General features: G+C 40.0%; 1 protein-coding gene across 2 annotated transcripts in view; it reads left to right on the top strand.

Annotated features, from left to right (window-relative positions):
• The window catches only part of CATSPER3 (cation channel sperm associated 3), a 47,329-nt gene that overhangs the window by 22,050 nt on the left and 11,794 nt on the right, over window positions 1-13,485 (top strand). For both annotated transcript variants that reach the window (XM_017871939.1, XM_017871940.1), the window contains exon 4: window positions 9,847-10,086. In XM_017871939.1, the coding sequence (XP_017727428.1) occupies window positions 9,847-10,086 (240 nt within the window). The remainder of the gene's footprint in view (window positions 1-9,846; window positions 10,087-13,485) is intronic.

Genomic DNA, 13,485 nt, shown 5'->3' with positions numbered 1-13,485 from the left:
ACGAGATAAACAAAATAGAGGGTAGAGAAACAATAGAGAAAATGAACAAAATCAACAGTTGGTTCTTTAAAAAGATCAACAAATTGACAAGCCTTTAGCTAGATTGACTAAGAAAATAAGACTCAAATTACTAATGTCAGAAATGAAATTTGGGACATTTCTACTGACCTTATCGAAGCAAAAAGGGTTATAGGAGAATACCATAAGCAATTATACGCCAACAAGTTAAATAATCTAGGTGAAATGGACAGCACACAAATTGACTCAAGAAGAAATAGAAAACTGACCCATCAGAACAGATAACAAAAGATTGAATCAGTAATCAAAAACCTCCCAACAAAGAAAATCTCAGGACGAGGTAGTTTCACATATGAATTCTACCAGTCATTTAAGGAAAGACTAACACCAATTCTTCCCAAACTCTACCAAAAAAGAGAAGAGGGAAGACTTCTGAGCTTATCCATGAGACCAGCACAAAACATCATAAGAAAAGAAAACCATAGACAGATGTTCTTTAAGAATATAGATGCAAAAATTGTCATTGAGAGAGTAACAAACTGGAGCCAGCCAGAAGCATACTTAGCAGGATTATACACCACGATCAAGTGGGATTTATCTCAGGAAAGCAAGGGTGATTCAAAATACAAAAATCAGTCAATGTAATACACCAGTAGAATGAAGGAAAAAAGTTCACCTCAGTTGATGTAGAAAAAGCATTTGATGAAATCCAGCATTCTTTCATTATATATAAAAAAGTAAACTACAAATAGAAAGAAAATTCCTTAACTTGATAAAGGGCATTTATGAAAAAACCCACAGTTAGCTTCAGACTTAATTGAGAAAGACGAAAAGTCTTCCCCCTAAGATTAGGAACAAGACTAATATGACTGCTTTCACCACGATTTAACATCGTACTGAAAGTTCTAGCCAGAATCATCAGTCAAGAAAAAGGAACAAAAAGCATCTAAATTGAAAAGAAAGAAGTAAAGCTATGGACATGCGTCAGAGATATTGTGGATTAAGTTTCAGACCACAATAAAGTGAGTCATGTGATTTTTTTTTTTGTTTCCTGGTACATATAAAAGTTAAGTTTACATTATACTGAGTCTGTTAAGTGTGCAGTAGCATTAGATCTAAAGAAAATGTATATACCTTAATTTAAAACTATTTTATTGCTAAAAAATGCCAACCATAATCTGAGCCTTCAGCAAGACATAATCTTTTTGCTGGTGGAGGGTCTTGCCTTGATGTTGATGGCTGTTGACTGATCAGGGTGATGGTTGCTGAAGGCCAGAGTGTCTGTGGCAGTTTCTTAAAATAAGACAACAAGGAAGTTTGCCACATCAATCGACTCTTCCTTTCATGAAAGATTTTTCTGTAGCAAGTAATGCTGGTTGTTAACTTATTACCTACAGTAGAACTTCTTTCAAAGTTGAAGCCAGTCCTCTCAAACCCTGCTGCTGCTTTTATCAATGAAGTTTATGGAATATTCTAAATCCTTTGTTGTCATTTCAACAACTTTCACAGCATCTTCACCAGGTGTAGATTCCATCTCAAGAAACCAGTTTCTTTGCTCACCCATGGAAAGCAACTCCTCATCTCTTCAAGTTTTATCATGAGATTGCAGCAGTTTAGTCACATCTTCAAGCTCCACTTCTAATTCTAGTTCACTTGCTATTTCCACAACATCTGCAATTACTTCCTCCTGTGAAGTCTTGAACCCCTCAAAGTCATCCGTGAAGATTGGAATCAACCTCTTCCAAATTCCTGTTCATGTTGATATTTTGATCTCTTGTGAGTCCTGAATGTTCTTAATGGCATGTAGAATGGTGAATTCTTTCCAGAAGGTTTTCAATTTACTTCACCCAGACCCATCAGAAGAATCACTGTGTATAACTACTATAAATACATACACTATAGCCTTATGAAATATATTTCTTAAATAATAAGAGTTAAAAGTTGAAATGACTCCTTGATCAGAATGGATGTTTTATTAGCCGGCCTGAAAACAACTTCTTCATCTTTTTATACATCTCCACCAGAACTCTTAGGTGACCAGGTGCGTTGTCAATGGGCAGTAACATTTTGAAAGGAATCTGTTTTTCTGAGCAATATGTCTTAACAGTGGGCTTAAAATATTCCATAAACCATGCTATAAACCAATGTGCTGTCATCCGGGCTTTGTTGTTCCATTTCTAGAGCACAGGCAGAGTAGATTTAGCATCATTCTTAAGGGCTCTAGGATTTTTGGAATGGTAAATGAGCACTGGCTTCAACTTAAAGTCACCAGCTGCATTACCCTCTAACAAGAGATTCAGCCTGTCCTTTGAAGTTTTGAAACCAGGCCTTACTTTTCCCCTGTAGCTAGGAAAGTCCTAGATGGCTTCTTCTTCAGATATAAAGCTTTTTTGTCTACTTTGTCACATTGAACATCTGTTGTTGAGCGTAGCCACTTTCATCAACTCTCTTAGCTAGGTCTTCTAGATAAGGCATTGCAGCTTCTCTGTCAGCACTTGCTGCTTCATGTTGTACTTTTATGTTCTAGAGATACGTTATTTTCTCAAACCTCAAGAACCAACCTCTGCTAACTTTTAGCTTTTCTTCGGCAGCCTCCTTCTCTCTCTCAGACCAAACAATTGAAGAGAGTTAGGGCCTTGCTTTGGATTAGGCCTTGGTTATAAGGAATGTTGTGGCTGGTTTGATCTGTCCAGACCGCCAAAACTTTCTCCATATGAGCAATAGGGCTGTTTTGCTTTCTTATCCTTTATGTGTTTACCGGAATAGCACTTTAAATTTTCTTCAAGAACTTTTCCTTTCTATTCCCAACTTGGCTAACTTTTTGGTGCAAGAGGTCTAGGCTTTCAACATGCTTTCCTCACTAAGCTTAATTATTTCTAGCTTTTGATTTGAAGTGAGAGACTTGCGACTCTTCATTTCACTTGAACACTTAGAGATCATTGTAGGGTTATTAACTGACCTAACTTAAATATTGTTATGTCTCACGGAATAAGGAGCCCCAGCAGAGGGAGAGAGATGGAGGAATGGCTGGTCAGTGGAGCAGTCTGAACATGCACATGTATTGAGTTTGTTGTCTTATATGGATCCGGTTTATGCCATCCCAAGCAATTAAAATAGTGTGAACCCCGAAAATCTGAGACAGGTCTCAACAAATTTAGAAAGTTTATTTTGCCAGGGTTGAGGATGCATGCCTGTGACACAGCCTCAGGAGGTCCTGATGACTTATGCCCAAGGTGGTCAGAACATAGTTTGGTTTTATACATTTTAGGCAGACATGAGACATCATTCAAGATATGTAAGATGAACATTGGTTCGGTCTGGAAAGGTGGGACAGCTTAAGCAGGGAGAAGGGCTTTCAGGTCCTAGGTAGATAAGAGACAAATGGTTGCATTCTTTTGAGTTTCTCATCAGTCTCTCCAAAGGAGGCAATCAGATATGCATTTATCTCAGTGAGTAGAGGGGTGACTTTGAATAGAATGGGAGGCAGGTTTGCCCTAGGCAGTTCTCAGCTTGACTTCTCCCTTTAGCTTAGTGATTTCAGTGCCCAGGATATTTTCCTTTCACAATAGTAACATCAAAGATCACTGATCACAGATAGCCATAACAGATATAATAATAATGAAAAATTTGGAAATATTGTGAGAATTACCAAAATATGACATAGAAACATGAAATGAGCACATACTGTTGGAAAAATGACACCTATAGACTTGCTTAATGTAGGGTTGCCACAAAAGTTAAATTTGTGAAAAACTTGCAGCGTCTGCACAGTGCGATAAAGTGAAGTGCAATAAAACAAGACATGCCTGTATGTCTATTTGCAGATGACTTGGTCTTATATATAGGAAATCCTAAAAGAATCCATATACTCACACACACACAAGAGGTATTAAACACATTCAGCAAAGTTGCAAGATACAGGATTAACAACAAAATCAATTATATTTCTTTTTTTCTCTGTACTGTATTAACTGAAAAAAATCAATTGTATTTCTATGCACTATCAATTAATAATCTGAAAAGGAAATTAAGAAAATTATCTTTACAAGAGCATCCAAAAGAATAAAATACCTAGGAAAAAATTTAAGGTAGTGAGAGATGAATACTGAAAACTACAAAACATTGCTGAAAGAAATTAAAGAGGCCTGAATAACTGAAAAGACATCCTGTGTTCGTGGAAGAGAAGACTTAATCTTGTTAAAATGGCAATACTTTTCAAAGCAATCTACAGATGCAATGCAATTTCTGTCAAAATTCCAATAGTTTGTTTGTTGTTGCAGAAATGGAAAAGGAGATCTTCAAATTCATATGGATGTGAAAGGGCCCCAAATAGCTAAAACAATATTGAAAACAAGGAACAAAGTTGGAGGACTTGCACTTTCTGACTTCAAAACTGACTACCAAGATACAGCAATCAAAACAGCATGGTACTAGCAATAGGTTAGACATACAGACCAAGGGAATAGGACTGAGAATCTAGAAATAAATTCAAATATCTATGGTCAATTGATTTTTTGACGAGGGGGTCAAGACCATTCAATGGGGAAAAGTAGTAGTCTCTTCAACAAATAGTATTTGGACAACTTGGTATTCACCTGCAAAAGATTGAAGTTTGACACCTACCTCACACCATATACAAAAACAAACTCCATCAACAGCCTAAATATAAGAACTAAAACTTTTAGAAGAAAACAAAGGGGTAAATCTTCATGAACTTGGATTTGGTAATGGATTCTTACACATGACATTAAAAGGACAGACAATAAAAGAAAAAACAGACAAATTGGACTTCATCAAATTAAAACATTCATGCATCTAAGGACACTATCAAGAAGGTGAAAAGAGGCTGAGTATGGTAGTTCATACCTGTAGTTTCAGCACTTTGAGAGGCCGAGGTGGGAGGATCGCTTGAGCCTGGGAGGTTGAGGCTGCAGTGAGCCATGGTCGTGTCACTACTCTCCAGCCTGGGTGACAGAGCAAGACCCTGTTTTGAGAAAAAAAAAAAAGTGAAAAGACAATCCATAGAATGAGAGAAAATATTTGCAAATTATATATCTGATAAAGAATTGATATCTAGAATATATAAAGAACTTCTACAACTCAACAGCATCAACAAAACAAGCAACCCAATCTAAAAATGGGCAAAAGACTTACATAGACATTTCTCCAAAGTAGATATTACAAATGGCCAATAAGCACATGAAAAGATGTTTCACATCACTAGCCATTAGGGAAATGCAAATGAAAACCACAATGAGATACAATTTCACACCTATTAGAATAGTTATTATTAAAAAACAACAAAAAATGGGGCCGGGTGCAGGGGCTCACGTCTGTAAGGCTAGCACTTTGGGAGGCCGAGGCGAGTGAATCAGTTGAGATCAGGAGTTCGAGACCAGTTTGGCCAACATGGTGAAACCTCCTCTCTACTGAAAATACAAAAATTAGCCAGGTGTGGTGGTGGGTGCCAGTAATCCTAGCTACTCGAGAGGCTGAGGCAGGAGAATCGCTTGAACCTGGGAGGCAGAGGTTGCAGTGAGAAGATCATGCCACTGCACTCCAGCCTGGGCGACAGAGCAACACTCCATCTCAAAAGACAAACAAGCAACAGCAATGAATGGACGATAACAAGTGTTGGTGAAGATGTAGATAGATTCGAACTATTCCGCATGGCTTGTGGGAGTGTAACAATGGGACAACTACTGTGGAAAACCGTTTGACAGATCCTCAAAAAGTTAAACAGAGTATTCCATGATCTAGCAATTCCATTTCTGGGTATATCCACAAAAGATTGGAAAGTGGGGACTCAAACAGATACTTGTATGTGCATACATGTTCATAACTGCATTATTCACAATAGTCAAAAGGTGGAAGCAGCCTAAATGTCCATCAACAGATGAATAGATAAACAAAATATGGTAGATGCATACAATGCTATATTATTCATCTTTAAAAAGGAATAGAATTATATTTTAAAGTCAGAAACCAACACATGCTAGAAATAGAATTCTGCTATTCTATTCCCTGTGCTACAAGGTGGAATGAACCTTGGAAACATTCCATGAGGTGAAATAAGCCAGACACAAAGGGACAAATATTGTATGATTTCACCCATATGAGATACCTAGAATAGGCAAATTCATACCATTAGAGAGTAGACTAGAGATTACCTAGGGTTGCAGGGAGAGGGCAATGAGAACTTACTGTTTATTGGGTACAGAGTTTCCATTTGGGATGATGAAATCCTTCTGGAAATGCTAGTGATAGTTGTACAATATTGTGAATGTGCTTAGTGCCACTGAATTGTACACCTTAAAATGGTTAAAAATGATACATTTAATGTATATGTTACCACAATAAAAGGTACAAAATACTAAAACTAAAACAAACAAAAAAACACTACTAAATTCTACACTTAAAATAGTGAATTTTGTGGTATTTGAATGATATCTCAATTTTAAAAATTAATGAGCTGAACTGTTGGGAAAAGAGCCACAGAATAACACCAAAAACAGTAGAAAGAAGGAAATAGTAAAGATAAGAGTAGAAATTGATGAAAGAGAAAATGAAGATTCAATAGAATATATCTAGAAAGTATCAACAAAACCAAAAGTTAGCTCTCAGAAAATAATTATAAAATAAAGAACTTTGTTCATGAGACGATCAAAATAAATAGAAGCCCTAAATTAGGAATTAAAAAGGGAAGTATAGATACAGTAGATAGCAGAAATCAAACAATTTTATGCCAATAAGTTTGAAAACCTAGCTGACATAGATAATTTTCTTAAAAAAATTATATAACTGACTCTCAATAAGAAAGCAAAACCTGAAATAAAATTATATATCCTTTAATGGCTATAAAGCATTGTCTTAGTTTAAAATTTCTACTACCCAAAACAAACAAACCTGGACTATATGGTTTACCTGTGTGGAAGATATAAACATATATAACTGTCCAGGCGTGGTGGCTCACACCTGTAATCCCAGCACTTTGGGAGGCCGAAGCGGGCAGATCACTTGAGATCAGGAGTTTGAGATCAGCCTGGCCAACATGGTGAAACCCCATCTCTACTAAAAATACAAAAATTAGCCAGGCGTGGTGGCAGGCGCCTGTAATCCCAGCTACCTGGGAAGCTGAGGCAAGAGAATCGCTTGAACCTGGGAGGCAGAGGTTGCAGTGAGCTGAGATCATGCCACTGCACTCCAGCCTGGGTGACAAAGTGAGACTCTATCTCAAACAAACAAACAAAAACTATAAAAAAGGTGAAAAGTCAAAAGTCAATGTGATAAGTTGGTGTGGGAGAAGATATTTGTAACACATATAACAGGCAAAGCATTAGGATTCAAAATATATAAAAGATGTCTTCCTGATCAATAAGAAAAAGACAAAACAATCCAGCAGAAAATTTGGCAAAAGATTAGAAACAGGCAATTCATAATTTAAACATATAAAAATGCCCAAGTTTATTCATAATTAGAGAAATGAAAATTTAAAAATAGGGTACTATTTCATATTCATCAGATTGATGAAGTCTGATAGTCAAAGTGTTAGCAAGGATGTAGAACAGGAGGAACATTGCTGATATTAAAGTAGATTGGTTCAATAACTTCAGAAAACAATTTGCCAATATGTAGTGAAGTTAAGACATTCATATCCTACAACGCAGTAATTCCACTCCTAGGTATATATCTGACAGTTACTTTAGACATGTGTACAATAAAACATACGAGAATCGTTTTGAGATATCTTAAAAATGTAAATTAGTTCAGATAACTTTCTTCCTCAAAATTCTCCGAGGCTGAGATTAAAATTCAAAGTCCTCACCAGGCCTACAAGGCATGACAGTTTGCTTGTCTAACCACCTCTCCTGCTCTGCTCTCCCTGTTTCTGTTCTAGCCCTGCTGACTTTGCTGTTCCTTGAACAGCGTCTTTTTCTCCCTAGGGCTCTTGGACTCACCATTCCTTCACTTCCCCAAAGTGTTCCCCCCAGTTTTTATTTTGTCTCGATTCCTGGCTTCAGCGAAACCTCTGTTGACCACCTTTCTTTCCCTCCCTGCCTACCTCCCTCCCTTCCTTCCTTTCTCCCTCCCTCCCTCCCTCCCTCCCTCCCTCCCCTCCTTCCTCCCTCCCTAGTTTCGCTCTTTGTTGCCCAGGCTGGAGTGCAGTGGTGCGACCTCAGCTCACTGCATTCTTCGCCTCCCAGGTTCAAGCGATTCTTCTTCCTCAGCCTCCCGAGTAGCTGGGATTACAACCACCCACCACCACACCCAGCTAATTTTTGTATTTTTAGTAGAGACGGGGTTTCACCATGTTGGCCAGGCTGGTCTCGAACTCCTGACCTCAGGTGATCCGCCTGCCTCGGCCTCCCAAAGTGTTGGGATTACAGGCGTGAGCCACAGTGCCTGGCATAATAGTTCTTTTCCTTTGGCCATCAAATATCACTTACTTTTTTTTGTTTGTTTGTTTGTTTTTTTCAGCCAGAGTTTTGCTCTTGTTTCCCAGGCTGGAGTGCAATGGCACAATCTTGGCTCACTGCATCCTCCGCCNCTTCCTTCCTTCCTTCCTTCCTTCCTTCCTTCCTTCCTTCCTTCTTTCCTTCCAATACATATTAGGTATACATATTTTGGGCTACATGTGATAACTTGATACATTCATATAATCAAATCAGGATAATTGCCTTAAATATTTATCTTTTTCTTATGCTAGGAACATTTGAATTATTCTCTTCTAGTTATCTTGAAATGCACAATAGATTGATGTTAACTATAGTCACTTCATTGATCTATTGAACATTAGGTCTTATTTCTTCTCAGTGTATATTTGTAGCCATTAACCAACCTCTCTTCATTCCCTGCCCTTCCTGGCCTCTGGTAACCACCAGTCTACTCTTTATCTTCATGAGATCCACTTTTTTTAGCTCCCACAGATGAGTGAGAACATGTGATATTTGTCCTTCTGTGTTTGGTTGCTTCCATCTTTTCTAAAATAGCTGCTAGGACTGCCTCTTCTCCTCCAACCTGGTGAGTCCCTTTATCTCCTTTGGCTGGTTTATTTTCCTTCCTGCCTGACATTATATTCTATATACATTTGTTCCAGCATTTAATTCTGTCTCTCCTACTAGACTGTAAGCTTCCTGGGGGCTGGACATTTTCTGTCTTACTCATTGTTGCATTTCCCAGTGCCTAAAATGATGTTTGCTTGGTCCAGGGTGGGTGCTCAATCACAGCTCTTCCAGTGAGTGAATGGATTTGCGTGATAGTCAAGATGTGATGGGAAGGGAACACTTAGATGACACAAAGAGTACTTCCTGGTAAAAACAAAGCCATTAGAGTTGTAGATGCATGAAAAGAATTTGAAGAAGATTGGTTCATAAACTAAAAGATATTCTTCAGAAACAGATTGAATATGTATGATTAAGTTAATAGATTAAACATAAGTAGATATCTGTGTATTTCATCTATATTCCTAAAAGTTTGTATATTCAGGTTGGTCAGAAAACTCTTGGGACCTTCCCTTGGGAAACCTTATATTCAGGTGGAGTTGCAGTATGCTAGAGCCTATACAGTCATTCTGTCTGCCAGGCAGTCATTCCCAAGTACCCAGGGTCACGCCCAGCCCCAGGCATAGGGCCACCGGGTAGGAAGGACAGAGAAGGGGAAGGGAGTCAGGCACACTAAGCGTCCGCTGTGTGCCAGGAACTCTGCCTGGGTTTCTCTCTTACATGGGTGACTTAGGAGCACCCCTTCCAGGGCTCAGGCAGGGAGCAGGCCAGAGCTCTAGGGCTGTGCAGCTCGGTCTGACTTCTCCAACCCTTGCTACCCCTGTAGCTCTCGGAGATCTTCTTTGTGTCCATCTGCACATCTGAGTTGTCCATGAAGCTCTATGTGGACCCCATCAACTACTGGAAGAACGGCTACAACCTGCTGGATGTGATCGTTATCATCATTATGCTTCTCCCCTATACCGTCCGTGAGCTCATGGGCAGACAGTTCACTTACGTGCATATCGCTGATGGCATGCAGTCCCTGCGCATCCTCAAGCTTATCGGCTATAGCCGGGGCATCCGGGTGAGTGCGCTGGGGGTGCCATGGTGCTGGGAGGGCAGGCTGTAGGCCCATTTGCCCCGAAGACCCTAAGGAAATAATGACTGTTCTACCATCTTCCAGTTGTTGAGTCCAACGTGTGTGGCAGGTTGATCTTTACCAATATTATCTCATTTAATCTTAAAACAATTCTAAGAATGGTATTATTAACTCCATTTTACAGATGAGGAAGTTGAGGTCACCCAGCGGTGAAATGTCAGAGCTGAGATTTGAAAGGTGTGTCTGACTCCAGAGGCCACATCTGAACTTTTCCTCTCTCTCGTGCTGCGAAGTGCCTGATTTTCTTATGCTACACATCCTTTGAACTACATATCCAGGACGCCTCAGCTTTTTGGTGGCCCAGGCCACTAGCTGCTTTCCCCAAACAGCTGAGAGTCTGCTGCTGTCTTGCTGGGAATAGTCTCTGTGCTTTTGTAAGGTGGCTCTGGAAGGGCTACTGCTGCTGAGAAGTCTTTCTGGGTTGTTGAAAACCATGGAGTGACCAACACTCCCTTGACTCAGAGGCTTCAGAAAGAACCTCAGGGCTGCCCCCCTGCCCTGAATCGTGCCCTCAGGCACTTGTCCTGTGCACAGTAGGTTTACCTAGCTCTGCACCCAGTGTCCATGCTTCTCCAGGCGGGGGCTGGTCTGGGTTCCTGTGTTCAGTCGGGGTGTGTTGACCTGTCCTGCCAGGGGCTGCCCCTCGCCTGGGCTTGAGTGGCTTGCTGTCTAGGGCCTGGCCCCACATTCTGGGAGCCCCAGGCCTGGGTAGAGAAGAGAAGGGGAGCATTAGAGGTCTCCTCTGCCACGCACACACCTTCGTTTGTTTCTTGCTGTCATGTAAGCAAGCGCCTGCCTGTGTGTGTCCCCTCTCAAACAACGCAATCCAGCCTTCCCTCTCCTTCTCTTCATGGCGAACCTTCTGGGGAAAAGTGTCTGTACTTCCAGTCCCACTTCCCTGTCCGTCATTTATACCCTAGCTGCTTTCTCTATACTCCAGAATATCTAGCCTCTCTGAGGTTGCCAGCAACCTCCTTGTCTTCAAATCCAGTGGCCAGTTCCCTTAGCATCCTTGTCACTCCTTTCTCTTGGTTTTCCTCCAGCCTGACTTGTCAGGAGTGTTTATCCTTTGCCTGGCTCATACACGCTGTTTTCTCAGGATGGTCCCTGAGTTCTCCTCCTCTGCTCCCTCTGCACATCCTCTCTGGGTGATCTTTTCCACTTTCCAGGAACCTCCACCTGCCTACCCCTCTCTCTTTGACCTTTAGACCCAACTGCACCCTGGGCATCTCACAGGTTTCTCAAATTTGATGTGTCTAAACTGAACTTGTCACTCACCCTCATCCCCAACCTCAAATCCCAAACCCTGGCTTCTCCAGTATTTCTTTTCTTTTTTTTTTTTTTCTTTCTTTCTTTTTTTTTATACTTTAAGTTCTAGGGTACATGTGCACAATGTACAGGTTTGTTACATAGGTATACATGTGCCATGTTGGTGTGCTGCACGCATTAACTCATCATTTACATTAGGTATATCTCCTAATACTATCCCTCCCCCGTACCCCCACCCTACGACAGGCCCCAGTGTGTGATGTTCCCCTTCCTGTGTCCAAGTGTTCTCATTGTTCAATTCCCACCTATGAGTGAGAACATGCGGTGTTTGGTTTTCTGTCCCTGCGATAGTTTGCTGAGAATGATGGTTTCCAGCTTCATCCATGTCCCTACAAAGGATATGAACTCATCCTTTTATGGTTGCATAGTATTCCATGGTGTATATGTGCCACATTTTCTTAATCCAGTCTATCATTGATGGGCATTTGGGTTGGTTCCAAGTCTTTGCAATTGTGAATAGTACCGTGATTAACATACGTGTGCATGTGTCTTTATAGCAGCATGATTTATAATCCTTTGGGTATATACTCAGTAATGGGATGGCTGGGTCAAATGGTATTTCTAGTTCGTGATCCTTGAGGAATCGCCATATTGTCTTCCACAATGGTTGAACTAGTTTACACTCCTACCAACAGTGTAAAAGTGTTCCTATTTCTCCACATCCTCTCCAGCACCTGTTGTTTCCTGACTTTTTAATGATTGCCATTCTAACTGGTGTGAAATGGTATCTCATTGTGGTTTTGATTTGCATTTCTCTGATGGCCAGTGATGAGCATTTTTTCATGTGTCTGTTGGCTGCATGAATGTCTTCTTTTGAGAAGTGTCTGTTCATATCCTTCACCCCCTTTTTGATGGGGTTGTTTGATTTTTTTCTTGTAAATTTGTTTGAGTTCTTTGTAGATTCTGGATATTAACCTTTTGTCAAATGCGTAGATTGGAAAAATTTTCTCCCATTCTGTAGGTTGCCTGTTCACTCTGATGGTAGTTTCTTTTGATGTGCAGAAGCTCTTTAGTTTAATTAGATCCCATTTGTCAATTTTGGCTTTTGTTGCAGTTATTTTGGTGTTTTAGACATGAAGTCCTTGCCCATGCCCATGTCCTGAATGGTATTGCCTAGGTTTTCTTCCAGGGTTTTTATGGTTTTAGGTGCAACATTTAAGTCTTTAATCCATCTTGAATTAATTTTTGTATAAGGTTTAAGGAAGGGATCCAGTTTCAGCTTTCTACATATGGCTAGCCAGTTTTCCCAGCACTATTTATTGAATAGGGAATCCTTTCCCCATTTCTTGCTTTTGTCAGGTTTGTCAAAGATCAAATGGTTGTAGTTGTGTGGTATTATTTCTGAGGGCTCTATTCTGTTCCGTTGGTCTATATCTCTATTTTGGTACCAGTACCATGCTGTTTTGGTTACTGTAGCCTTGTAGTATAATTTGAAGTCAGGTAGCATGATGCCTCCAGCTTTGTTGTTTTTGCTTAGGATTGTCTTGGCAATGCGGGCTCTTTTTTGGTTCCATATGAACTTTAAAGTAGTTTTTTCCAATTCTGCAAAGAAAGTCATTCGTAGCTTAATGGGGATGGCATTGAATCTATAAATTACCTTGGGCAGTATGGCCATTTGCACAATATTAGTTCTTCCTATCCATGAGCATGGAACATTCTTCCATTTGTTTGTGTCCTCTTTTATTTTGTTGAGCAGTGGTTTTTAGTTCTCCTTGAAGAGGTCCTTCACATCCTTTGTAAGTTGGATTCCTAGGTATTTTATTCTCTTTGAAGCAATTGTGAATGGGAGTTCACTCATGATTTGGTTGTCTGTTTGTCTGTTACTGGCGTATAGGAATGTTTGTGATTTTTGCACATTGATTTTGTATCCTGAGACTTTGCTGAAGTTGCTTATCAGCTTAAGGAGATTTTGGGCTGAGACAATGGGGTTTTCTAAATATACAATCATGTCATCTGCAAACAGGGACAATTTGACTTCTTCTTTTCCTAACTGAA

This window comes from Rhinopithecus bieti, unplaced genomic scaffold (assembly GCF_001698545.2).
Source record: "Rhinopithecus bieti isolate Rb0 unplaced genomic scaffold, ASM169854v2 scaffold_5889, whole genome shotgun sequence".
In the NCBI taxonomy this organism is placed as follows: Eukaryota; Metazoa; Chordata; class Mammalia; order Primates; family Cercopithecidae; genus Rhinopithecus; species Rhinopithecus bieti.
The sequence above is the reverse complement of the archived record's forward strand: the minus strand, read 5'-3'. Positions and strand labels throughout refer to the sequence as shown.